We start from the raw sequence: 26,999 nt of genomic DNA on the forward strand, positions 1-26,999 counted from the left end.
TGTTTTTTTTTTGTTTATAACGTCCAGGTACAGGCGATTATGTCTCAATATTTTTTGTTAAGTATTTTATTCGAGTAACAGTTCATTCTGTGGTGTTTAATTCAATTTTCACGTCCCAACAGAAGAATGTCATGTCCGTCCTAGCCTATTGTTACCGAGATTCGAAAGTGTAGCGAAACGTCCGATCATTACAGACCACATATATACAAGGCAACTATATTTTTGGGTGAAACCGTACGTTAATTAACAAATTTACAACTTTTAGTCTAGAATATGAGAAGACCCGGATGCTTGACGTTTGGAACCGTTGCTTTAATACTGAAGCTTACAGCCTGAACGTGAAAACTTGAAACTTCAAGTCTGTAGCTTGAACTTTTAACTATAAATTTTAAGTTCGACACCTTGAAGCTTGTATTTAAAGCTTAAACCTCGAAGCGTCACTTACCTTGAAGCGTAGATTTGAACGTTTGAAACTTGGAGACTGAGGCCTGATGCCTCGAAGTGCAAATTTAAGCACCAAATCCCGAAGCTTGAATTTTCAAGCCCGAATGTTTAACCATGGACATCACAACTCAAATTTTGAAGTTTGAATTTTGATTCTTGAAGCCATGAAGTGTCCATAAGGGCACCATATAAAGTGAACATTTGAGTTTCGTCTTGTAATTTCCAAAGGTTTTCCGTTCTCTCCGGCCTTTGTTTTCTCAATCTCTGTAACGTATATGTATGACTCATGTTGCCAGCAATCTTTCTCTGCCGTCTTATCGTCCATGAGCCTCCTTATTTGTCGTTTGTCCTCTTTTCTTGATACCTTTTCTCGTTCCTTATGTTATTTTCTTCTTCTCCTTGTCCATTTTGGGGCATTCTTCGGTTTTGCTTGGGTTTATATTCCCTTGACTAAGCGCTTCGCCAAATCCTACATTTCTATTTTTTCCCCATCTTTCTATATTTTCTCAACTCCTCTCTTTGATCTCCTTAATTTTTTCTTCATATTCTTTGGGTCTATTCATGTTTTCTTCTTTACATGTTGTTTGTACCTTCTTTTGTGTTATCTCAACTCTTGTTTATCTCTCTTCCCCATTCTTTCTTTTTTGGGGGTAACGAGAGCCGTTCGGGGCCTTGTCCTGATGCATCTATTTTTCTCTTTCATCTATTATTTCCTTTCCTCTCTCCTGTATCCTGTTTCAATGTTATTGCATTTCTAATATTTTCCTTCTTCTTTCTACACCCTTTCACTTCCCTTCCTTCCTTTCCAATCGTTTATTATCTGTCTATATCTTTTTTAACGTTAAAGTGCTTGTTTTTCACATTTTCAATTTTAAGATTACCTACACAGACTAGTGATTCAACTTTGTTATTGTTCTTTCTATTCCTTTTCATTTATTCATTTTGTGTATAATGTAAATACCGATCTCGCTCTTCCTGTCGTGTATGTGTAATGCTCTCCTCTACCACCCACCATGTTTCCGTTATTCTCCATTCTTTCTTTGTTTTAATTACTAATATTCTCCCTCGTCAGGTGCTCTCTTGTCTGCCCTTTTCCATTGATACCTGTTTTATTACTGTTTATTATTTTTCTCTTTCTCTCCTCTACCATAAATTTCTGTTATTTTTTAGATACCCATCTACACCCTTCCGTTCTGCATACTCTGCATACTCGTTGTTTCTTGCTTCTCACTTTCAATTCCCTAATCAACTTGAGAGGTTCCACCCTGTATATACAACTTCCGACGATACATACATTTTTGAGAGAGCAACCACGCAATTTCTAGGTGGGAAAAAAGCTGCCTGCGCCATCTAAAAAAAGTACGAACGTGGGTTACGTTTGGCATCTTGTCTTCAGTAGCGGTTTGTTGTTATTTTGTGTTTTTTTTATGCATGTGGTAATTTTTGCATTTCTTTATATCGTATTTGTGTTTTGTATGCCACATTTTATATTTTTTGTGTTTGAGTCTTTGTTTTTGAAATTTACTTCGTTTCAGCGCAATGCATAATCACATACGTGATACCGTTATGCTATCGTTTGTAATTGTTTACGTTTTTTGTGTAATGCTTGCTTAATTTATGTTTATTGATGTTGATTACTTGGTCTTGTCCCCGAAGTCATATAAGTTTTGATCATTTTATTTTAATATGTGGAAATTACCGATTCGTTTGATGTATGTACTGACTTGTTGTTTGTAACTAACCATTTCCTCCGTGAATGAAGCAGTCACGGGGGTGGTAAAAACTGTAGTCAAAATTGAGCAACGACACCGTGATTCCGTGATGGTCTTCGACTTTCAACTGCAGGCTCGAAACCTCGAACGAGGGGCGACGCTACCTATCTTGCGGTGGCGAGATTATGCTAATCAAAACTCTTTGGTTTAGAATCTATGTGCGAAAAATGAGTTGCGATTCGTAATTTCACCATATTTTGCTTTAGTTAAATTTGCCAACAAGGCCATGTAATTTTCCATCTTGCTTTTAACAAATGGACTTTATTGCAACAAAAATGAGTCACATCCTGTGTATTTCACCCTTTCTTTTCTATTTTTATTCGGTGAACTACCATTTTCAAAGCTTATTTTTGCAATGTAATTTATTTCGACTTGAATTTCCGAGCTTTTACAATCAATAATAATTGCGATCATTATTAAACAAACTTTTCACAATTTCAGTGTTTTATTTTATGTTCCTTCCCTACTGTGCTTCAGGTCATAGCGTTGTTTACAACTAACGTAAGGGGGTTCTGCCTTAGATGTTTTATCACGTGCCACTTTTCAAAGTTAAGCGGGATCTTGTTTAGTTTTGGAGGGAATAGTCATTCGGGTAGCCATTTTTAAACGTTGCCGGGTTGACTTTATTTCCGTGTTCTTGTAGTGTGAAGTTAGTGTAGAACCTGGGGGTTAAGTACACTACAAAACTGTTTTCTACGTTCAACTGATGTTGCGCCAGAAAGGTTACTGTTATTGGTTGCAATGGTACATAGCAACTCGTAAGCAGAATATGACGCGTTGGGTGCAGATACTCAATGTTCTTTGTTTTTTTTGTTTCTTTTATGGCCTTTATTTTATAGTGGGTGGAGTGTTAGCAATTTGCTACTCTTCCCGCTCAACCCACTATACAATCAATTTCTGGCGGGAGTCTCTCAAATGTGGATTGGGATATACTAACACGGCAAATAGGCGAGATTTGTGTGGTGTAGGGATATGAATGAATGATGACACCTTCTCAGGATTTACATGCCGCTTCGTCAGACTACATGTCTTTGGGGAAGTTAGGTCATCAAGATAGACGCAGGCAAAAACACTGCCAATCAATCTGTCATGTAGATGGAGCATTGTGCAACTCAAACGGCATCCTAGAACATTGCAGCAGTAGTCGATTGGAAACAGGAACTTTTCAGTAAACCCTTTTAATGTTGATCGAAGTCATCCACGGATTCGGTGACGCTCGTACGATTCCATTAGATAGACGATCTTTTGCATGACGCAGGTCATGGATGACACTCAATTGCCTCCAAAAATGAGCTTGATGTATTAGATCGTGTGGCAGGTGCAGTTTACCTTCTAGAGATTGTGGCAGAAACGTTAGAATCGAGGACATCTTGAAATTGTTGGTCATTTACAACTTTTAGGAAAAATTATGTTGTTTTTCACGTAAAACATCAGAAAACAAACTCGCCAAAAATGACTTCCCTTATCGCGTTACTAGATTGGAAGGGTGGTCTCATAAAATGCGATAGAAAAACGAGATTTAAAGCTTTAGGTTTAGACGCAATTTAGAACTTCGGATATCGGGTAATTTTACATGCACCTCACCTTATACTTGTAACGACTTCGAAACTACGTACCTTAGTTTAAGATTTCATGGAGTATAAGTTTGTATTGTGGTGTTTCAAAGAACGTGACAATCGCGCTCTAAACTGTACATTTTCTACTTCGAAACAAGTAAAATGGGATAAACAAAAAAAGAAATCCTATTCAAACTTTGCGCAAAGACGTACGTAAGAACACGAACCTACTGCAAAAAGAAAAAGGTATTCCAAAGACGACACTTTCCATAACTATAAACAACCTTTAAGCATCTAATCCAAAAGGAGTTTGTCTTATTCTCGACAAAAAGTTTTAAGGAAACAAACAAGAACGTATTATACAAAGGGGGATGAAGGCATTACACGACGACAGGTTACAAATTTTCGTAGATGTCAGCAGGTAAATCCTTTAGCTAGAGGACGGGATATATAAACAAAAAACTGATACACTGTTCCTGTACGTCTAACCCAGCTGTTTTCCAACTTAATCTCTCCTTTCTCGACGTGACATATTTAAAAGACGGTGTTTAAATGGAGGCTATACGAATTCCCCCAGGAATTTTCAATCACCTCGAGGTGTAAAGAGCAAACTGTATTAGTATTCAACAATGAAATTGAATTTCCATGTTCGATATCTATTTATGAGGCTCGAGGGAAAACGTATTCAACGTTCGATCGAGTACATTTTCGTCATTATCATGTTCAGTAATTAAGAAAAAGAGAAATGTCTTTCATACAATTCGACCATTATACTAAAAGCGGTAATCAATATGCATAGGTTCATTGTTATTAGGGTATGAACAATTCTGCCGATTTATATCTACTCATACAAATTGAGCCTTACATCTACCACGAACGCTCCACTACCGTTTCCTATAATAGGGATGCGCTTAGAAATCCAAAATCGTCCTGATTAATAGAAGCACCTTTGATAGACCTACGAGATAAAATTATGGATCAATGCGTTCTCCCCCCGACGTTTGAAGGAGACACCGATGATCGATTTTTAACCTTTTCAGTTGCGCGAATTACAATTTAGCAAAAATGCTACTGTAAAATGGACCTACACCCTACATAAAAAAGCACCCAATGAATAACATTTGTGATTGCCACTTCCATCATTTTCGGGATCGGGGTTAATATTCGAAGCTATGACACCCTTCCGAGAAAATGTGGATCTAGCTTTTTCCTTCTCGTCAAACAGTCGAATTGTCTGGAATTTATTTTGATTATAGTAAAAATGTGGAATATGGAAAATTGAAACAGGGTATGACCACATTTGCAAATTGATCATTAGCACTTGACGGGAAGGTATCAATTCGCGTAAACCGTTTTTGTAATCCAACCCAAATGTGAGACGTATACTAACGTATAAATTGTAAATACGCGTATCAAGTTCTCTCAAGTTTAAGAATTGAAATGGGCCCAGTGATTAAAATGATACTTCAAGATTCTCTCTTATTATTTAACTGACAAGGAATATAAATTTTCAACACCCTTAAATGAACGGTTTGTTTAAATATAAAAATATTGTTACCAGTAGAAATAAAAGGCCGAACCTGGCTCAGTTCAAGGTCGCTCGCCATCCGTGGTGCCCTTGGAAAGTAGGGCAAGGTGTAAGTCGCGGCGACCTTGGAAAGTTGCGGTAAAGCTCAAAGAGCAAGTTGTAGTGATCGTGTTTCATTTTTGGAGTGTCAAATTACATCTATAAGGTCATTCAAGGTCAATGACCTCAATTGATGTAGTGTTAAATTACATTTTTTAAGGACACACAAGGTCAATGGCCCCATTTTTGAGTTGTCAAATTACCATTTCAATGGTGTCGAATTACATTTTCGAGGTCATCCAAGGTTAATGAACCCCTCTTTTCGGTACCAAATAGCGTTTTAAAAATGTGAAGGTTATTCAAAGTCAAATAGATCTTTATGTGGTGTATAATTATACTCTCACGGTTCAATGAACCCATTTTGTTGTGACAAATTATATTTTCGTCATCCGAGGTCAATAGCCTCGTTTATCATGTAGTGTACATTATCAAAGTGAGCCAAAGTTATTTTTAAGTGATGGCTAATTACATTTTCAAGGTCATCCAAGAGCAATGAACCTATTTTGCGTGGCATCAAATTACGTTTTCAAGGTCATAGAAGGGTAATGGTGCTTAATTACAGTCTCGAGAGCATACAAGGTACGTGGCCTCATGTGTTGTGGTTTCAAATTACTTGCCGAGGTCATCCCAGGTCAATGACCTCTTGATGTAGTTTAATTACATTTTCAAGGTCATCCAAAGACAATGAACCTATCTTGCGTTGCATTAAATTACGTTTTCAAGGTCATAGAAAGGTAATGGTGCTTAATTACAGTCTCGAGAGAATACAAGTCCATGGCCCCATGTGTTGCGGTTTCAAATTACATGTCGAGGACATCCAAGGTCAATGACCTCATTTTTGTAGTTTAATTACATTTTCAAGGGCGTCCAAGGTCAATGAACCAATTTTTTGCGGTGTGAGATTACAATTTAAAGGTCATGCAAAGTCACTGTCACCATTTTTATTTAGCGTCTAATTACGTTTTTCAGGGTTATCCATGGTCAATAACCCCATTTGAAAATTACAGGTGAGTTCAATCTACATTATGCCGTTATTTTCGCTGGTCTTGGAAAGTAGATCAAACTATCGATTAACTCCGCTGTTTAAAGTCCAAATTGATCAAAGTCGATTCCCCGCTGTTCAAAGTCCAAAGGTTGCCGACCGGTCAAAGTCCATTGCTCACCGTTCTAAAGGTTGACGGTCAAAGTTAATTCCCAACTTTCAAAGTCTCGAAGTTTGTTTCCGATCAAAGTCCAAGGTTTCGTGTAAAGTCTATATAGATTGCCGACCGATCAAAGTCTATTCCCCGCAATTCACGTCCAAAAGTTTTCAACACTCAAGTTACACTTTCGAGGCCATAGAAGGACAATGACCTCATGGTGGCTAATTACATTTTCGTGGTCATCCAAGGATAGTGAACCCTACTTTTCGGTATCAAATAGCGTTTTAAAGGTGTGTTGTGGTGTCAAATTACATGTTACAGGTTATTCAAAGTCAAATAGATTTTTAAGTGGTGTATAATTATACTCTCACGGTCATCTGTGAACCCATTTTTGTCGTGACAAATTATATTTTCGTCATTCAAGGTCAATAGCCTCGTTTTTCATGTAGAGTCTAATTACATTATCAAAGTGAGCCAAAATTATTTTATGTGATGGCTAATTCCATTTTCAGGGTCATCCAAGAACAATGAACCTATTTTTTGAAGTTTGTTTCCGATCAAAGTCCAAGGTGTCGTGTAAAGTCTATAGGTTGCCGACCGGTCAAAGTCTATTCCCCGCTATTCACGTCCAAAAGTTAATTATCGGTCAAAGTCAACATAGTTAGCTCGCCGTTTAAACGTTGCTTATCAATGTGATGATGCTATCCAGTGGGAGATCAAAAGTCAAGTTAAAAGTTTCCTCATATGGAAGCCCATTAAACGAATGTGAGGTATAATGGATTAAAAGAGAGCAATTTCCGACAAAAATGCTAACTTTTTTAGCACTTTTAGAAAAATGAATTACGTTTTCTGTATCTACTGTTACCTTATACAGTAAACTAATGGACAGGTCCCTTAGCTGTCCAATCTCTAAGTACTGATGGGCCCGCTAATTTGATCCAAACGATTGAAAAAAACAGGTAATACAAAATCCTAGGTCTCGTATAATGAATGGCTACTTTGATTTTGGAGTTCAATTACATAATTCCCACTTAAAACGTTACGCGTTATTTTACACGTCCTCAACTACGCTACTGTAGGCGCAAGCAATTTCTCCGCAAGATTAATAATTTTAAGATTCACACATAAAATTTAGTGTTCTTTTAAAGAGAACGGATAGTTATTTGGAATACAAATCAAAAAGAATGTCGTTACTTTAATTATATTTTCTGGAATCGATAGTTTCCCTACGGTACAAAGCAGTACTGTCTTCCTCAAAGGGGAAGGTTCCTTAAACCTGGATAATACAGAACGAAACCTGGATCCATGGAAGGAATACTGCTGCATTTTTTTGGGTATCCTGTAGGATTTTCACTTCTCTTGCAATTGATTGGGAAATGAACAGATTATGGTGTGGATTGAGTGAAAAGCTGGCCAGGAATAGTGTAGATACATTTTTTCAATTAACGAGGTCAAAAATATGTTGGTTTTATTGACTTTTTGATTCTCAAGGCTGAGTCTGATTGGCATGGGATCAGTTTGATGAAACCAGGGATGAAACCATTCCTATTCTATTCAAACTGAACGTAAAAATGACACACAACTTCACCTAAAAATACAGTAGGGTAGTACTGATCTGTAAAAAATTATTTGTTTCATTAGTACAAAAAATGTCAGTTTTCGGGACGAGGAAGATAGTTGCTGGACGACGCGTTAGCGGAGTCCAGCAACCTTCCGAGTCCCGAAAACGCATTTTTTGTACGAATAAAACATAAAATTTTTTCTCCAACCCCCTTTACTTCAAATTATATTCGAATTTAGATTCAGTCACAGTTTCACTACTAGTATAACAAGTTCTGCTTTCTTGTCCTCACGTGTCGTGCCACTCTAGTTTTTAGGTTATAACCTATTCGTTCTTATTTCTAACTTCTCACCTCTCGCGACTTTGTAGGGAGCAAATCTTGAGGTAGGATGTTCTGCCGTTTCTATAATCACTGGCGGTGTCCAATCCATGTCGCTATCAGTTTCAGTCATTTTTATTGTATACACAAATTAATATTGTTATATTTTGTATTGAAATAAACAACTTACCATACAGTTTTTTAATTAAAATTAATTGCAATTAACTTTTTCAAATTTTGAATTCAAAATGACAGATAATAGTGCAATGGGTCTGAAGTAGATGGCGTCACGCGCGACGGCGGGTTGTATACGTATTAAAATTACGTTCACCGAATATGTAAATTACGTTACACATGGTTTAAATAAAAATAGCGAGCGTAAATCATTTTCAATACATGTACATACGCATAGAAATCATTATTTGTATTGAATATGCAAAAATATTTGATTTGTATGTATAAAAATATCTTACAACCTGCAATGTAAAACGATGTCAATGTGACATATCTCCGTGATTGTAATTTTTTAATTGGCCGACTTTCAAGGTCAATTTCTTTTTGGTACTAGGACCAAAAGTATCCACTTTTTGTACAGTTGCCATGGTGAAAGCGATTAATCCGCAAAACGTCAATTTTACGTACCGAACACTGGCACAAAATAGCGTCTTATTCAGGTGGTTGGAGAAAAAAAATTATTTCATTGTTCCTTTACATCCTTAATCGCGTACTGGCAAAGAAAAATTATAATGAGGTATAGAATACTGCCAATGGTGAACTTAATTTGATAAAAATTCAAGCTTCACCCTGAAACCGTTGAATAATTTGGGTCTACATATTTTTTCAGGAAAAGCATTGTTTATCACATAACTGAGAGCGTGATTAATTGAGCATACGCCTAAAAGCATCGACTACGGCCGTGATAATGAGAACAATTCATTATGCGACACGTATGACACCATCACATCGTGACGAAAGCCCCGCATATTTTTTGCGTCGTACATCAAATTAATGATCCACATGAAATGTTCATACAGAAACACGTCAAGGTGGTCGACGTATATGATAGATTAGTTCAACTTATAGCCCTCCGGCGGATTACGACAACACACCGGTCGCTTGAAATTCATAAGAACTAGGAGGATGCACTAGGAAGTATGTCATGTCCTGAAAGCTTGGTGATATTACATTAGGCAGAATCGTCAAAAAGCAACCCCTCTTTATGGACGATTAATTCCGTAAAGGTTAGCTTAGGACAGTAAAGCGTTTTATGTTTTAGGGTAGTAAATCTTTTATTGTTATTATTTTACCGACAGAAATACTAGTGAAAATCAGTTTTATTGTACGTCGGAAAGTTGGCATTAAACTTTGCGGTTCTAATGGAGTAGTATCTTAATATTTGTTCAAAAGACCCCGATTTTATGTCGAGGAGTTGTCGCTTTTTGTGATGTGTAAGTTTTTGTTTGAACGAATAATTTCGAAATTTCGTGAACCGCGATCTACTAGGCTAGGAAATTTTAAGGTACTTATCTTTGAACAAATTATAATGGTCTGAGACCCTACTTACCGGATGGACTAGTTCAAACTAGATCAATGTTCATTGTTTATCCTCAACTGAAACAATTTCGATTTGCTTTCTAAAGAGTTCCTACGAACCAATTCATTTTGGCGAGACCTTGCATTAGAATACCATGAAGGGTAGAACGCCCCCCCCCCCGCTTGGCTCTACTAAAGGCATGCGTATGCAAAATCTGAGATCAGCTGGTCGTCGCATGTGAAAGTTATACAAATTTGATGGCCGTCTGGCACACCTTCAAGGTATAGGCTACATATTGCAAAAAATTCCAGGATTCTTAGGCAACATAAATTTTGGCGGGGTTCAAAAAATACTTCTGGCTTCCGTCGTAACTGCCGTAAGAAGCGAAAAAATCGAAAATTTTGGAACAAAATTAGCTCGAAAACGGTGCGCAGTATCCAATTCCGGTTTTCTCGTGGGTGGGGGACGTGGAGGAGCGTTTTTGTGCGGGAATGGGATTCGTGGAATAACTCGAGTTTGTGAACTGCGCGACCCGGATTGCCCCTGCTACTCTGATTCCTTCTACGAACTAAAAAGTTAGAGCTACAGGAAAACACGTAAATTTGCGCGATTGTAGATCGAGATCTACTTGTTGAAGGGGGTCGCTCTGAGAGGGGAAAATGCGCGTTTTTGAAAAGGGGGTTCAGACCAATATATTGGGGGCGGAATCAGCGTATACGTACCTGCGGCCGAGTTTTCCGTTTAGAACGCGGCGGTAACCTGGACGACAGCGCCGTGATAACATTTCTCCAGGAGGTCTTCAAAGGCCACGTGCGCAATTCGAATTATTTCTGAAGTGCCTTAGCGCACGAAGGTTGCCGAACGCGTCCTAAATGCTGTTTGTTTTAATTAATTGTGAGCTTAATTTAGAGTGGAGAGTTTCCAAAAAGATCTCATAAATTGGAGAAAAGTGTGAGGAATGCGCACGAAATGCACATCTAACGGAGGAATTTTACAGCACAGAATACAGGATGTTTACAAATAAAATTTGGACGTTACTCCTTTATATTTTTTTACAGTTTGTCCATAGACGACAGTTCCATAGCCATTTCTATTTCCAGAATACCACCATAAGGTTTTAGCATACTTAATTATAATACAAAACAAGTTAAAAAGTAATCGTAAACGATTTAGAAAAAGCGCATTTCCACTTGCATTCATTTCCCAAAATGCAACTTCTGTTAAAATCGTAAAAATCCGGCCACAAATATGAAAGATAGCGTTGCACATGTGCAATCCATTTTTGACGTGCTACTTCAATTTCTGTTTATAAGAAGAATTTCATTTCAATGCTTTTCTAAATAAGAAAGTTGGAACTGCGCATGCGCAAAACCAAATTTTGCAACTCACGTTTGATTTTCATTTATTCCAAGTGCCTATGTATCAAATTTCATTTAAATACTTTTATAAATAAAAAGTTTGCAATTCGGTTTAGAAATGGTCGAGATGGGCACCTGTGAATTTTGAATCGATTCGGCTCAACTTTTGGCATTGCGTATTATATGGCTAAAGCTATGCCCATATTGAATTACATGCAATTCAGTTAATAACTAACCAAGATGTAAAAGCGATCGGACATTTCTAAACAAAGTTATCGTTCACACGGACAGATAGAGGAACAGACAGACAAAGAAACAGACGGACAGATCAATAGACAGACGACAGACAGCAATACAAAATTATAAACGATCTCTAGGATCGTTAATAAACGGCAAAAGTGTAAAATTATGGAACATGTAAAAAACGGTTTTTTGGTTTTTTTACAATCACTTTTTTAGCAACAAACGCAGAAAAAATTCCTTGCTTGGTGCAATCCTTGACACCATAACGACCCAAATAGCGAAAAAAGTAGAACAATAGCTCATAAGTGTGTGTGTGTATTTTATTTTTTTCTCGTTGACGCCTCCTATGTACATATGTATGCCAAAGGAAAAATATAATGACTAATGACTAAAGAACTAGTAGCGTCTCAACGAATGAGCGGACGGACGGACGGACAAAGTGGCCACAATAGGGCATTTATTTTTTATTTTTGTGGAAATGCGCTAAAAATGTATCGTCACTTTCGACAAGTGTCAGGTGATTGCCGAAAAGGGTATTTAAAAAATCGTCGTTGCGTTTAAATTAAGGGTTTGCCTTTTTGATTATGCGATCCCATGTTCGCCCCGAGAGTACGCGTTTTTTTGTTTTTGTTTTGTCAATAAATTTACCCGACAAATTTTTGTATTATGTAATTATTTTCATTAAAAGGAACGACGATAGTTGCAATGTCACAATGGAACAGATGCCGCAGAAGACTTAATTTATACGAATTTTTTAGGTTAACGATTCATGGGCGCATAGACTTTTTAGCGCATTTTTGCAAAAAATTTTTTTTGTAAAAAGTAGCTTTTAATCTCACTTTGGCTGGCTGGCTGGCTGGCAGTAAATGCGCGCCCGTAGAAAAACGCTTGTAAAAAGACAAGGAGTGTACATGTAACTATCGGGGCCGTGTAATTAAGAACGTTAGGGATGGGGCTACCAGATTTGGAGTCGACGACATCTGGACGCCATCCCCGAGCGTATTATACTAACCTGGAGATTTTTCAGTTTTTATCTATCTTCTTCTACAGTTTTTCTCCGATTGTTTTCAAATTGGTGTCGTCGGGAAGATCTTGTCAACGCGCACAACTCCTGCGTGGCGGAATTTAGTTTTTTTTCCTAGGGGCGAAATAAACCACCTTTTGCGCGGCGCGCTTCGAGGGGTAGTCGACTTTGGGCGCCCAAAAGTTTCTTACAGCGCGAATCGCGGTCTCTCTTGCTCGTGTCCCTAATAGAAGGTCGAGCTATGTGAAGTACCCAAAAGTTGAATACGATTTTATGCCGGTATTTTAGCAAAATCTACCAAAATGTGAATTAGGAATGAACGGGACGTCGGAACTGTGTATCGACAAAGGGAATGTGGTAACCCCCGACAAGATCTTACTGATGGTGGAGTCGAAACTTCAAATCCGAATTGTTGCGGGTGATCAGAAGTGGGTGTCGACAAAGGGAATATGGTAACCCCCAAAGGATTTTACTGATGGTGGAGTCAAAACTTCAAACGCGAATTGCGAGTGCACGGTAAGTAAGAAAATGGTACCGACAAAGTGAACGTGGTAGCTTTCGGCAAGATCTTATTGATGGTGGAGTCAATATTGGCTAATAAAACACTGATCTGCCACACAAAAATGCGCTGAAGTCCCTTCGATCTCACACGAGGACTTTGATCATTTTTTCGTTATAATTTTTTAAGAATTCCTAGATAGGTATTTTCAGAGGGGAAAATTTGCGGCATCCGATGCGTTATTCACCGTCAAAATTGATAGAAAAATAAACTTTTTGGAATGGAATTAACCCCGCGGCGAGGGGTAAAACTCTTGGAAAATCTGAAAAACGTGAAGCTTCTAAATGTGTTCAATGCTCTAAAATCTCTGAAGCTTCTAAAACATTTAAAAAGATCTTAGGAAGATTGAATGATCTATGTGAATAACAAAGAAACTGTCAGATAGGGTGAACAGTACACCTAATTTACTCCGATTTAACGGTGGTGTCAAAGTAATAATCCTTAATTTATTGCTAAATCGTAGAGATTTTACATGAACGTCCATTCAGCTTTCAATTAACCAACTAAAATGAACAGTAAACAGTAAACAAAATCCAAACGATCCCAAATAAATTATCCGCCATAAACACCAAAATTATTTACCCACAATTCGTTTTAACGAACTTTATTTAATGTAATCCCCAAACGAAAACAAGAATAATCAAAACATCCATTATACTGGAACCATAATTATTCCAATTACAGATATACAAATAACGGCACGTGCGAAACTAATTAAAATTCCAGCTTATCTCGCTCCCCTATACCGTTGTAACGTTGAAAATAATTATATTTAAAAGCGTTTCCTTTACCACCGCGCCCGTATTTAAAAATAAGAGAAAAAGGCGCTTACCTGCGTCGACACATCGTAGTGGTTGAGCACGACTCTGGAATTCCCGAGGTAACCTGAAAAAAAAATTACCCTTAGAAAATGGTGTAATCTCTGTCGCGACGATAACATATGCCCTTTTCTTTAAAAATTTAAATTGCACCGTCAGGCTTCGATACAGGGTCGGAAAATTGGGAACTGACTTCCCTATTCCATCGCGATAACTTCATTTGTCGAAATTTAATTATAAGGGTTAATGACGTAGATAAAACAGAAGTAGGAAGAATTTTATTAGCCAGATTTTTAATGTTAATTTACTTTAAATTTATTCCATTTTTGTAAGGAAATTGAAGTCGTTATCCTCTTACAAAGCCTATAGATTTTTACGGTACGTTACGTTTTGATCGACTTTTTAAAGTTTTAGTGAGACTGGGGGTGTAATGAACGTGGGCAAGATTAAGCGGATCCATTTCGATTGAAGTGGAGCATATGCAAAAGACGAGGGACATAAAAATAGCGCTCGTGACGAAAATCGAAATGTATGTTCCAAAGTGGAGGAATGGCAGATGTGTTTTCGCGATTCAAATTTGCATTGAGCGCAATATACGTTCGCTACAATAACAATAAAAAAGGGAGCTTTATAGTTTGGGGAAGAGACAAACAAGGTTAAAATAACAGCGACGATTTCTCACGGAGCCAGCTCGCCGATTACGTACCAAACATGAAAGGAAAACGCTTCGGGCATTAAAAAATTACGCGGTAAAGTTGGAAGTTCGAGAACTTTAAGGGACGCCTGCAAATGTCGTGCCCTATAATTTTTCTCATAATTGGATATCTTCCGCGCGATTTATGTACCTAAATTGCGAAGAACTTGCACGCCCATACGCAAGAGAAGGGGTACTAAGTACGCTGTGTAAAATTATGTCTTTTGGTTCATTACAGCCTCCTAATTTCATCACACCCCTTTCTAAGAGGAAAACGTTTAAAACCAGCTTACTTCGCTTCATACTCGGTGCGGCTTTATGACTTTTCCGTGCGTCGGCTACAACGTTTACCCCCCTTGAGGTTTTCATCCCTCATATTACGTAGATACATGCAGACATAATTGACTCTCAGTTGGTAATCAGCCATAAATACACCAAAGATGCGAAAATGTAGAGTTATAGGGGTGGACGCTTTGTTTAGCGGTTATCGCAATATTCGGCTTCCTCAGTGCTTTTAGTTTTTTTCTGCACTAAATTCGCACTTTTGCGAAAAGTATGGGTTTCAACACTCGTTATGCAAAACACTATACTTTCTAATCGTATTTGTCTGTCACTGTGGTCCAACCAAAATCTTCTTCCTATCAGTATCTCCTTGCGTCGTTCTTGATCTTTATCCAACAATTTTTAGTGTCACTAAATAAATTATTGTCAATTTACACATTTTTTCGAAAGATGTATATAGATTTTGCATATTGTAAATACCTACGCGAAAATATCCAAAACGCTCGTGGGCCTGAAATTTGCACTACGTTGCTTCCAAGTACACTCGTGTGTATTTCCCAGTTTCGTACAGATTTGTTGAAAAAGCCGTGGCGTTTCTACTCTTGGATATTGTGAGAAGATGGTCGGTGATTAATATGGGAAGGTCTCAGGAAGAATCTGGGAAAAGTTTCCTTTTGAATTACGAATTCCTGTCTTTATAGAGACAAGGGGCGTCACTAAGCAAGTGAAGAAATAAGAAGGGTGTTAAATTCAAAGGACAGGGGGCATCTAACGGAGGAATTTTACAGCACAGAATACAGGACGTTTACAATAATAAAATTTGGACGTTAGTAATTTTTTTACAGTCTGGCGATATACGACAGTTCCATAGCCATCTCTATTTCCAGAACACCACCATAAGGTTTTAGCATAATTAATTATAGTACAAAAAACACACCAAGAAGAAAACTAAAATGGAAAAAGTGTAGTATAAGACATATATAAGAGAAATAAATAGGTACGGCAACAAAATGAAAAGAAAAAAGGGAAATACAAAAATCAAACATTTCTATTAAAAATCATAATAGACTTTTGTATAAGAGACGCAAGAAATGCCACAAAGAGCAGCTGATAATGCAAGCGGTAAGTATTAACGTGGATTATTATCATACCAACAAATCCCCATACTAAACAGAAGAAAAGTTGGAGGGTCCTCTTTTTAGCGCATTTCCACAAAAATAAATAAAAAATGCGCTATTGTGGCCACTTTGTCCGTCCGTCCGTCCGTCCGTCCGTCCGCTAACTTTGCGACGCTACTAGTTTTTTATCTTAAGAGCTATTGTTCTACTTTTTTCGCTATTTGGTTCGTTATGGTGTCGAGTCTTGTACCAAGGAAGGAATTTTTTCTGTACCGCTTACAAAAAAAGTTATTGTAAAAAAAACAAAAAACCGTTTTTTACATGTTCCATAATTTTACACTTTTGCCGTTTATTAACGATCCTAGAGATCGTTTATAATTTTGCATTGCTATCTGTCGTCTGCCTGTTGGTCTGTCCGTCTGTTCCTTTGTCTGTCTGTCCATCTATCTGTCCGTGTGAACGATAACTTTGTTTAGAAATGTTCGATCGCTTTTACATCTCCGTTAGTTATGAACTGAATTGCATGAAATTCAATATGGGCATAGCTTTAGCCATATAATACGCAATGCCAAAAGTTGAATCGAATCGATTCAAAATTCACAGTGCCCTTTTCGCATCTCGACCATTTATAAACCGAATTGCAAACTTTTTTACTTATAAAAGTATTTGAATGAAATTTGATACATAGGCACTTGGAATAAAGGAAAATCAAACGCCAATTTCAAAATTTGGTTTTGCGCATGCGCAGTGCCAACTTTTTTATTTATGGAAGAATTTAAACGAAATTTGATACATAGGCACTTGGGATAAAGGAAAATCAAACGCCAATTTCAAAATTTGGTTTTGCGCATGCGCAGTGCCAACTTTTTTATTTATGGAAGAATTTTAACGAAATTTGATACAGAAGCACTTCGAATAAAGGAAAATCAAACGCCAATTTCAAAATTTGGTTTTGCGCATGCGCAGTGCCAACTTTTTTATTTATGAAAGAATTTAAACGAAATTTGATACATAAGCACTTCGAATAAAGGAAAATCAAACGCCAATTTCAAAATTTGGTTTTGCGCATGCGCCGTGCCAACTTTTTTATCTATGGAACTATTTAAGTGAAATTTGATACTTAGGCGCTTGGAACAAAAGAAAATCTAACATTAGTTTTAAAATTTAGGTTTGCGCATGCGCAGCTCCAACTTACTGATTTAGAAAAGCATTGAAATGAAATTCTTCTCATAAACTGAAATTGAAGTAGCACGTCAACAATGGATTGCCCATGTGCAACGCTATCTTTCATATTTGTGGGCGGATTTTTACGATTTTAACAGAAGTTGCATCTTACAAATGGGAAATGAATGCAAGTGGAAATGCGCTTTATGTAAATCGTTTACGATTACTTTTTAACTTGTTCGTATTGTTTACGCACCGTCCCGTAGTGGGCACGAAATGGACAAGTTAAAAAGTAATCGTAAACTATTTACATAAAGCGTATTTCCACTTGCATTCATTTCCTATTTGTAAGATGCAACTTTTGTTAAAATTGTAAAAATCCGGCCACAAATATGAAAGATAGCGTTGCACATGTGCAATCCATTTTTGACGGGCTACTTCAATTTCAGTTTATAAGAAGAGTTTCAATTCAATGCTTTTCTAAATAAGAAAGTTGGAACTGCGCCTGCGCAAACCTAAATTTTGAAGCTGACGTTAGATTTTCCTTTGTTCCTGTTGTGGCTATGTATCGAATTTCATTTAAATCCCTCCATAAATAAGAAAGTTAGCAATGCGCATGCGCAAAACCAAATTTGGAAACTGGCGTTAAATTTGCGTTTATTACAAGTGGCTATGTATCAAATTTCATTTATACTTTTATAATTAAAAAAGTTTGCAATTCGGTTTATAAATGGTCGAGATGCGAAAAGGGCACTGTGAATTTTGAATCGATTCAACTCAACTTTTGGCATTGCGTATTATAGGGCTAAAGCTATGCCCATATTGAATTTCATGCAATTCAGTTCATAACTAACGGAGATGTAAAAGCGATCGGACATTTCTAAACAAAGTTATCGTTCACACGGACAGATAGAGGGACAGACAGACAAAGGAACAGACGGACAGACTAACAGGCAGACGACAGATAGCAATTCAAAATTATAAACGATATCTAGGATCGTTAATAAACGGCAAAAGTGTAAAATTATGGAACATGTAAAAAACGGTTTTATGTTTTTTTTACAATAACTTTTTTTGTAAGCGGTACAGAAAAAATTCCTTCCTTGGTACAAGACTCGACACCATAACGAACCAAATAGCGAGAAAAGTAGAACAATAGCTCTTAAGATAAAAAACTAGTAGCGTCTTAAAACGAGCGGACGGACGGACGGACAAAGTGGCCACAATAGCGCATTTTTTTTAAATTTTTGTGGAAATGCGCTAAAAAGAAACAGATACAGCGAAGAATTGGAACTGTAATGAGTGCTTTCCTCCACGGTAAAGAGAAGTGAAGTGACGTGATGGTGCGGTGCGGTGCAGTGCGGTGAGGTGAGGTGAGGTGAGGTGAGGTGAGGTGAGGTGAGGTGGGGTGAGTGAGGTGTGAGGTGTGAGGTACAGTGCAGTCCGGTGAAGTCAAGTGAAGTAAAGTAAGGTAGAACTAATAGTTATAGTGGTTTCAAGATCCTAAACATTCAAAAGACCCCAAAGATCTGATATCCTCGAGGATCATAAAATGTCTGATAGCTCTTAAGATCGTGTCTCTTAATGATTACTGCCTGAAAGAGAAGGCTCTTGGGCACTAAAAACTTTCATAGTGTTAAAAGCTATTCGGAGACCCCTGAAGATTGTTCCTTTAAAGAGGGTTAAGCATACGATGTTCCCCCACTCACTAAAAGCCGATTTTACTGTGCTAATACACATACACATAAACGGGTAGAAAGCAAAAATGATTCTTACGCTGACCGTCAGATCACCGACTAACTGATCACACTATACGTTGTTGACAGGAACCCAAGATTCAATGTTTGCCGTATTATGTCACGATATTGTAACAATTAAACGTAACGTATTGATCAACTAATCTAATCCGCAAGTTAATTTTCGGTAACGAACGTCGGAAGCCCGAGGAAAATCAAACACATCAATCCACGCTCGACGGTATCGCGTTATCCCGAATAAATGTTTGCTATCTATTAGATCGCTGCGGTTTAATTTTGCAAACCAATTAAAATCTTTGAGAACGTTATTGGAGCTAATTAATCTTTCAGGCAACCGTTCGCTGTTTAATTAATGTAAATTGTAACCACTGCAATTATCCCTAGGAAATTGAAGGTTTTCACTTTGCAACTCGCCATCCTCAATATTTACGTTGTAAGTGCACACGGTTCTGGTTAATATTATAATATACCTACCACAGAAGTTAAAGGTTTTAGAAACCGATATGAATGTTTGCGTTGGGGGTTTAATTTCACAGTACCCCCTCTCTCAAACCCCAAGATAGATCAGCAAATCGAGGGTCCTTCATTCATTTGTTTGGTCGCAATTTGATTTTTGTTTGTGGTACAACCCACTATTAATATTTGTTCAACCTGTATTAATTAAGGGTTCAAACTTCACGTTTATGTGTCAAGGGGCAGGATTTTTTTATTTGAATTTTTTGAAGTGACTACTTCTTGTCGCAAGATATGCATTGTATGTTTTGGGCCGAAGTAAAATCTCATACCACGGAATATAGAGGTCGCTTCTATATTTTATGGTGGTCAGGCTAATGCTCGGCCGGCTCGGCACGTTCGCCTAGCTCACAATTATTTAAAGCCTATTTGTATATTTTAAAGAAAATATTGCATTAACATTGCACACATGTAAACCGTATTTAATAGCTTCGCAGTAAATAAAATGAATTTATGATTACTGCTAATTATACTTATTAGTTTTTTCGATTTATAAGCGTAATTTAGCGCAACCGCAAGGCCGCCGCCTTTCGATTGTGATGACGTGGGTTCGAACCCCCCGAGCGCGCGTTTTTTTTTCTACATTAGATCGCGGTCAAAAGAAGGGGGCGTAGGATTGTTTGAGAGAAAGAAATAATCACTTCTGTCAGCACTTACCAGTGTGGGAGTCACCTTGGTTTTATAAGTATATGTGTCTCTCTCTTCTCCAGGATTCAAATTCCTTGTTTTAAATTCAAGTCTCCATGTTCAGATTTGCTTTCAGTGCACTAATCGAAAAAAAACATGATTCAAGGTTCAATCGTCGTCCAAGTTAAACTGTAAAATTCATGTTTCAAATAAAAAATTGTTAAAACACGAAAATGAAAATTCAACCCGCAATTTAGGCCCGGTTTGTTCATGATTTTGAACTTTCTGTTCGTCCGTCCGACCGTCCGTCCATCAGTGTACATGATAACTCACGAACGGTTTCGAATTTCCCAATTCTTGTTTGAGTAATAGGTAGACAATATGGTCAAGGAACTAACTGATTAAATTTGCATCATTTGGACTGTCTGTCCGTCCGTCTGTGTTTGTCGCTCGTTGTATATGTGGGTTTGAAACAATATTCAGTTGTCTCTCCCATAAATTTTATTTTATTTTACTTTATTTTATTTCATTTGATTTGATTTTATTTTATTTTATTTTATTTTATTTTATTTTATTTTATTTTGTTTTGTTTTGTTTTGTTTTGTTTTGTTTTGTTTTGTTTTATTTTATTTTATTTTATTTTATTTTATTTTATTTTATTTTATTTTATTTTATTTTATTTTATTTCATTTTATTTTATTTTTTTATTTTATTTTATTTTATTTTATTTTATTTTATTTTATTTTATTTTATTTTATTTTATTTTATTTTATTTTATTTTATTTTATTTTATTTTGTTTTATTTTATTTTATTAACCATACTTTGATGGTTCCGAGTTGAAACTTAAAGCCACGTACCTAGGTTTCCCCAACGTGCTTTAGACTGTCGCTTCAGGACCACAGGACAAAACATTGTTCGCTTGCAAGATTTTAACCTGAAATCAATCCATTCAGGATATGTAGATGTAAAAACTATTACATAAACTACTACGTCATTAAATAAACGTTCTGTCTCAATGATGTCGATCGGTCTGTCGGTCTGTCGATCTGCGGATCCGTCGGTTCCTCGGTCTGTCTGCACTCTTATTTCCGGCTAAACGGCTGAATGGATGTGGTACTCATATTCTCAGACATAAAAGAGCAGAATCGCCCATGCGGAGGTGGTATCTGTGCTAGCCAAAGCCAATTTTTATTTAAGTTAAGCTCAAACATGCAATAGCGGATTCTGAAAGATAGAAGCACAGGTGAAGCCTCAAGAATTTGTAATATTTCAAAATCTTTGGTTCAGTATAAGCAGATGTCAGGTGGCAGCAGATGGAAGGGAGTAACATGAAGATGAAGAATAAAAAACGACCCAAATATATTGAAAACTGTAGGAGTAGTTAAGCTTCGGACGGACAGACGGACGGACAGAGAAAATGGATGCAATAGCGCAGAGATAAGGACGGACATTACACACATAGGAGGACGAGGGAGGTCGGTAATTCAGAAAAAAAAATAGAAGAAAGCTCAGAGAAGTGAGCAATTATAAAGAAGAGTGTTAAAAAGAGCAATGACGAGGAAGCAGCGAAGGAAAATGGAAGGAGCGATAAAAGAGAGGAGTGGTGGGACAGAGGGAAACCGATCCAGAACAATGATAAGTCAAAGCAGGAAAGTGAGAGATCAGTAGAGGATAAGGTGTTGAGAGAACAAGAAAGCAGTACAAAAGAAAATGTAAGAAAAAAAAGATACAGAAACTGAAAGAATATGAAGAACAAATCAGGGAAGAACAGAGGACTTTTGGAAAATGGTGAACAGGGGAAAAAGAAAAATCTTAATAAGTGGGAGAGAAATACCAATAGAGGGCTGGAAGCGGCACTTTATGAAAGTACTACAAGAAAAGTAAGACAAAGAGGGTATGATAAAGAAAACGAGGAGGTAGAAGGAGACGAGGTATCAAGAGAAGAGATTGAGCTGCTATTAAAAAGACCCCATAAAGGAAAAGCGGCAGAAAGACATGAAATAAGAAATGAGGCATAGACTTTCGCCACAGACAGTATCAAGGAGAAGCTGAAGAATCTAATAAACAAATACGGAAAGGAGTACTACTGGAAGAATGTAAGGAAGAAGTAATAGTGATGATTTAAAAAAGAGGGTACAGAGACTGTAGGGGGAATTATAGGGGAATCACAATAATGACGAATGCGTACGAAAAGTATGCAATGGTGTTGAATAAAAGGTTACAATAAGAAGGGGAAACATAAATTGGATTCAGAAAAGGAAGCGGAAGCATCCATTGTGTACCTACTACACAGACTTGTTGAAAAAGAATTGGAAAAAGGTGGAAAGGTGATAGGGTTTTTCATGGATTTAAAGGTAGCGTTTGGCAGAGTAAAATGGGAAAAAAAATAAAAATGATGGAGAATGATGGAGAATGGGAAAATAGATATTAATAAAGAACAAAATCAAAAGGAGATATGAAGAGGGAAAAAGTTGGGTAAGGATAGGAGGGAAGGATTCTGAAGTGCTCTGGCGAATAAAGGGACTGAGACGAGGATGTCCATTTAACCCAACCTTATTTAACATTTAGATAAGAAATATGGAGGGAAATGGAGGAAATATTAACACAGGCACAGTCAAAGTGGAGGAATCGTATTGGACAGAAGAAAGTGGCATACGCTGATGACATAGTAATAATGGCAACATAGGAAAAACAGATAAAGGAAATGATGGGGAAATTGGAGAGGTGTTGGGAAAATGCAAATAGAACAGAAATGGAGATAGGAAAGGGTCGAGGAAGTCGGAGAATTTAAATATTTAAGATACCACTAGAAACTAAGTAATGGGGCAAACCTACAAACAAGGGAATTAAGAGAAACAAAGGAGAAGGGGCGATGATACAGGTGCGGGGAATTGGGGAATTGAAATTTAAACACGAGACCAAGAAATCTCAAGAAAACTTCTTTCTGATTGGATGGAAGGAATGGGACGAACTAGAAAAATACAAAGAAGGTTATATGAAATGAGTACTGGGACTAAACGGAGACACCAAACTAGAGGAGCAAATAAAAGTGGTGAGTCGGGACACAGGGAGGTAAGACTTCAGGAAAGGAGAGATTAAGAAGGTGAATTGGTGAAAGAATGTTTGTCAACGAGGACGAACAGAAAAGAGAAATGGTAAAAGCAATGAAAAGAATATTATGAAAGAAGAGGATTCGGATGGTTTGATGAATAACGCACAAAAAGGGCATAAGGTTTGCAAGTGTACCGACAAAGAGAGAATTCACGAGGAAACAGAAGGTACATGGAGCTGGCATCGGAAGGGGTGGCGAAATATTATTAGTATTATTAGTACCTAATTCAAAAGCTTTAGATGCTGGTAAGAAGATACAAAATAAAAAGATACAGTAAACTGGGAGGAAATCAAATTGCACATAATCTGAAACTTTTGTAAAAGCGCTCGCCGCATTTGGCAAGGGAATTTACCTGGTGTACAATATGAAAAGCTAAAATTAGAAACAAGCATATTTTCTCCGTCTGCTCTGTTGTGTGCCAGTTAGTTGTTGGATACACGGCTCCCATGTAATGAATACAGCTTGAAGCATCTTACAAAAAGAAGTAAAAAGCCACAAATTGCCATACTTAAATCCGAAAAAAATTTGTGCAGATTCTTGTAAACTTCAAATTACATTCTCTTCCTGAAATTTAAATTCCCTCGATGCACATTGTTACGCGAAAAAAACACGAAAAGGCCCAACAAAAATCACGCCCTAATTCGTAATTATGAGCGAAACTATTCTAGCAAAAATTTATTATTCAAATTTTACACGGGAACAGACGGCTTTCCCCCTTGTATTTCCAGGTAGAGGGGCAAACTTAGGTATTTTCTCATAACGAACTTAGAGAGCAGTCCATAATTCCAAACAGAAAATTTATACGGAAGACGCTCGTTCGTTTAAGATACCCACGCCCCATTTCGTAATTCCGAAAAGGGATCCTTGTCAAGACATAAAAAGGTACGTCACCGAAATTTGGTACAAGTTAAATCTCCATTTCTCAGTCCATCATTCCACATCGCTGAATGATTAATGTCCGCCTTTTACCGTCATTCTTTTTTCCATTCGCTTTTACGACTGTTAAAACTTTTACTATTTTTCGGTTCGAAAGGCAATTCGGATGAGAAATCTCTGACGTAGGTAGGTATTGTTTTCGAAAGTCTCGCTCGATTAAAATTAAGTTCTAAATAAGTTAGCCGAGAAATTAATTAGCAAGCGCAGCAATAGAATTAGTGGATAGTTTCCTCAAATGAACTTCTAATCAATTTCCATCTCAAGACGCGGATTTAAATCTTGAGTGGGAAATGCTAGTGCGGTACATTTCATAATTTACGAGAGGCTTTATGGCGCTAAAAAGCCGGTGCGGATGTCGACTAATATCCAGTTTTGGACCCTCGCACTACCTTCGCTTAGTTAATGTTTTATGTGCTAAAAGTAATGGGGCGGAACATTGCAAAAAATGAGGTTTGCTCAATGGCGTATGTAGTTCTTTTAGTCTTTGCCAACAAATTAAACGCGAATGCGTCCAACACCGCAATATACACAAATAGTGTGGTTTATTTCAGAACTGGGTCAGTTTACACCAGAGGAACCAGAGGTGATAATTAAACATTCGACTATTGATGAATAATTTCAAAGATCAGATTTTTCGAGAAAGTATAATAATTAATATACGAGGACTGTCTCGTAAGTACCTTTGGGGTAGGTATATTTACACTTGTAGAACACATTATATATCAAAAAAATTCACAGATTTTGCAAACAATGCAACCATTGGAGACATTGGAAATGATAACCGTATAACGCCATGAAGTGTGTCTTCTGTGTCTCAGATAGAACGTACCATAGGGAAACGGCAATGTATTAAATTCAAAGAGAATATGATTAAATGATCCAAATAAAAATATTAACTACAAATATTGAAAGGTAGTATGCACAAACGACATCTCACGGAGTTTCGACGAAATTAAAATCTTATCTTTGAACTCTGGCCGCAACCGTCTGAATTCAGAAGGGTACTGCCTGCCAATAACCGGCTTAGCTCAGTGGTAGATCGTTGGGCTATAAATCCGGAGGTCGGGTGTTCGAACCAGGGCTGAGGAGAATTTTTCATTTGTGGGAGAGATGGGAATTTCCTTAGATCAGTTTCGAGCATTCTGCCGGCCACTCCGAATTAGGTTTACCTGCAGTTTTCCTAATTTGTAAGGTAAATACCGGAGTAGTATAGAACAACTTCTGCAGGGGAACCTCTAAAAATCATTAGGCGGGTCACTCTGTAATTGGACGTAAGCCTGTTGAGGGCCTAGAACAAGAGGGACAATAAATAAATCGAGAAGAAGGAGGGGGAATTAGAATAGTACGGCATATAAATTTGCGATGATAAATTACCGTTTGACACGTCGAGCAACTCGAGTACTGAAATCGTAATCAAACACTAATTCAAGTTACGTTAAAAAGCAAAAGCAGAATTTTTGAGTTCTCTGTATAAACGGCAAACCACAGACACAAAAACGTTATCTCAAGAAAGCAACTTTACAAAGCAAAAATAAATATCTAGTTTTCTATTCAATAAAAGAAAAACTAATTGATTTCAAACGTAGTTAACTTATCACAAGCAAATTCTTCGCAACAGCAAAACACAACACAAACTCGAAAGTATCGGTGTCGAAATGGGAGTTGTAACTTATCGAAGAAATTCAACAGTGAACAATAATGTTCCAAAGGATATCGTAATGCTTGCAGTTGAAGCAGGAGCAGGTCTTCAAGGTACATAATTTCTATCTAGGTCAAAAGTAATATATGACCTGCTTTCATCAAAATGGCGGTCAGGAGGTCGATGTCGTTCGTTATATTGCGTAAAGTTCAATGTAGAAAGCAATATAGAACAAGCAGCAAACCAAAGAGAGAAGAAATGGAAGAAAAAATACGATGTTAATTGGAATACTGCGCAAAACTTGGCACTTGCCCTACGATGAGGCTTAAGCACTTGTAAATTATACCCGAAATAAGCATATTTTATGAAGCAAAGAACTTCACAGAAGTGTGTAACCAATAAATCTTTCAAAAAAGCAGACAGAAATGTCACGTACAAATATTTGTGTAGTCAATTTACAAGTAACGAACACGAAGCAATCATGCAAGCGTTAAGAAGAGAAGGGGGCAAATTTAAAATAGGGAATTTGCATGACCTCTAGCGGTAGAATACGAAACTATGAAATAACATAGATAACATTGATCCATTGAACTAGATACTCGTAACTGGAATGGCATCGCCCGTAAACAAACGATGCGAAGGAGCCGTGACAAGAGAGATAGGTAGAGGTAGGTATACCGAATCGTGTTGCACTTGCGTGGCGTTTATGCGTTTTACAAAACAATGTGCCAGACAAAGATGATTATACAAACAACGTGCCAAACAAGGATGAGGATACCTACGACAGCCTACGTTAGGCGGCACGCGATTTTGGTTATCGATGCCGTTCCAGTTAGAGAGTATACAGTTCAATGCATTGATCTAACTTATACGAGCTTATAGAGAAAATATACAGATGGCGCATCAGGTATTAAATGGAAATTTTAAATATCGTAAATGTTAAATGGAAATAAAAACGTTACAGGGTTTATAATAGTATATTATGTACCAAGGGACTAAAGTGTGTGTTTTAATCCCGAGGGTGCAGATTGAGGGATTAGAATGCACTTTAGTCCTGGGGTATATACGCTATTTTTTTGTACTCCGGTATCAGCTACGGCAATTTCAAAGTTAAAGTGCACATTTGACAGAACAAATTTGGTTGATTGTAGGATCAACATACTTGGTAATGTCAAATTGTGACCGTATAACGATAAATG

The 26,999-nt window shown here is 37.3% G+C and overlaps 1 protein-coding gene across 1 annotated transcript in view; it reads right to left on the reverse strand.

Moving 5' to 3' along the window:
* The window catches only part of LOC116163198, an 85,592-nt gene that overhangs the window by 3,284 nt on the left and 55,309 nt on the right, over positions 1 to 26,999 (reverse strand). The window contains exon 2 of the mRNA XM_031477053.1: positions 13,972 to 14,024. Within this exon, the coding sequence (XP_031332913.1) occupies positions 13,972 to 14,024 (53 nt within the window). The remainder of the gene's footprint in view (positions 1 to 13,971; positions 14,025 to 26,999) is intronic.

The sequence above is a fragment of the Photinus pyralis genome, unplaced genomic scaffold, assembly GCF_008802855.1.
Source record: "Photinus pyralis isolate 1611_PpyrPB1 unplaced genomic scaffold, Ppyr1.3 Ppyr1.4_LG2, whole genome shotgun sequence".
NCBI lineage: Eukaryota > Metazoa > Arthropoda > Insecta > Coleoptera > Lampyridae > Photinus > Photinus pyralis.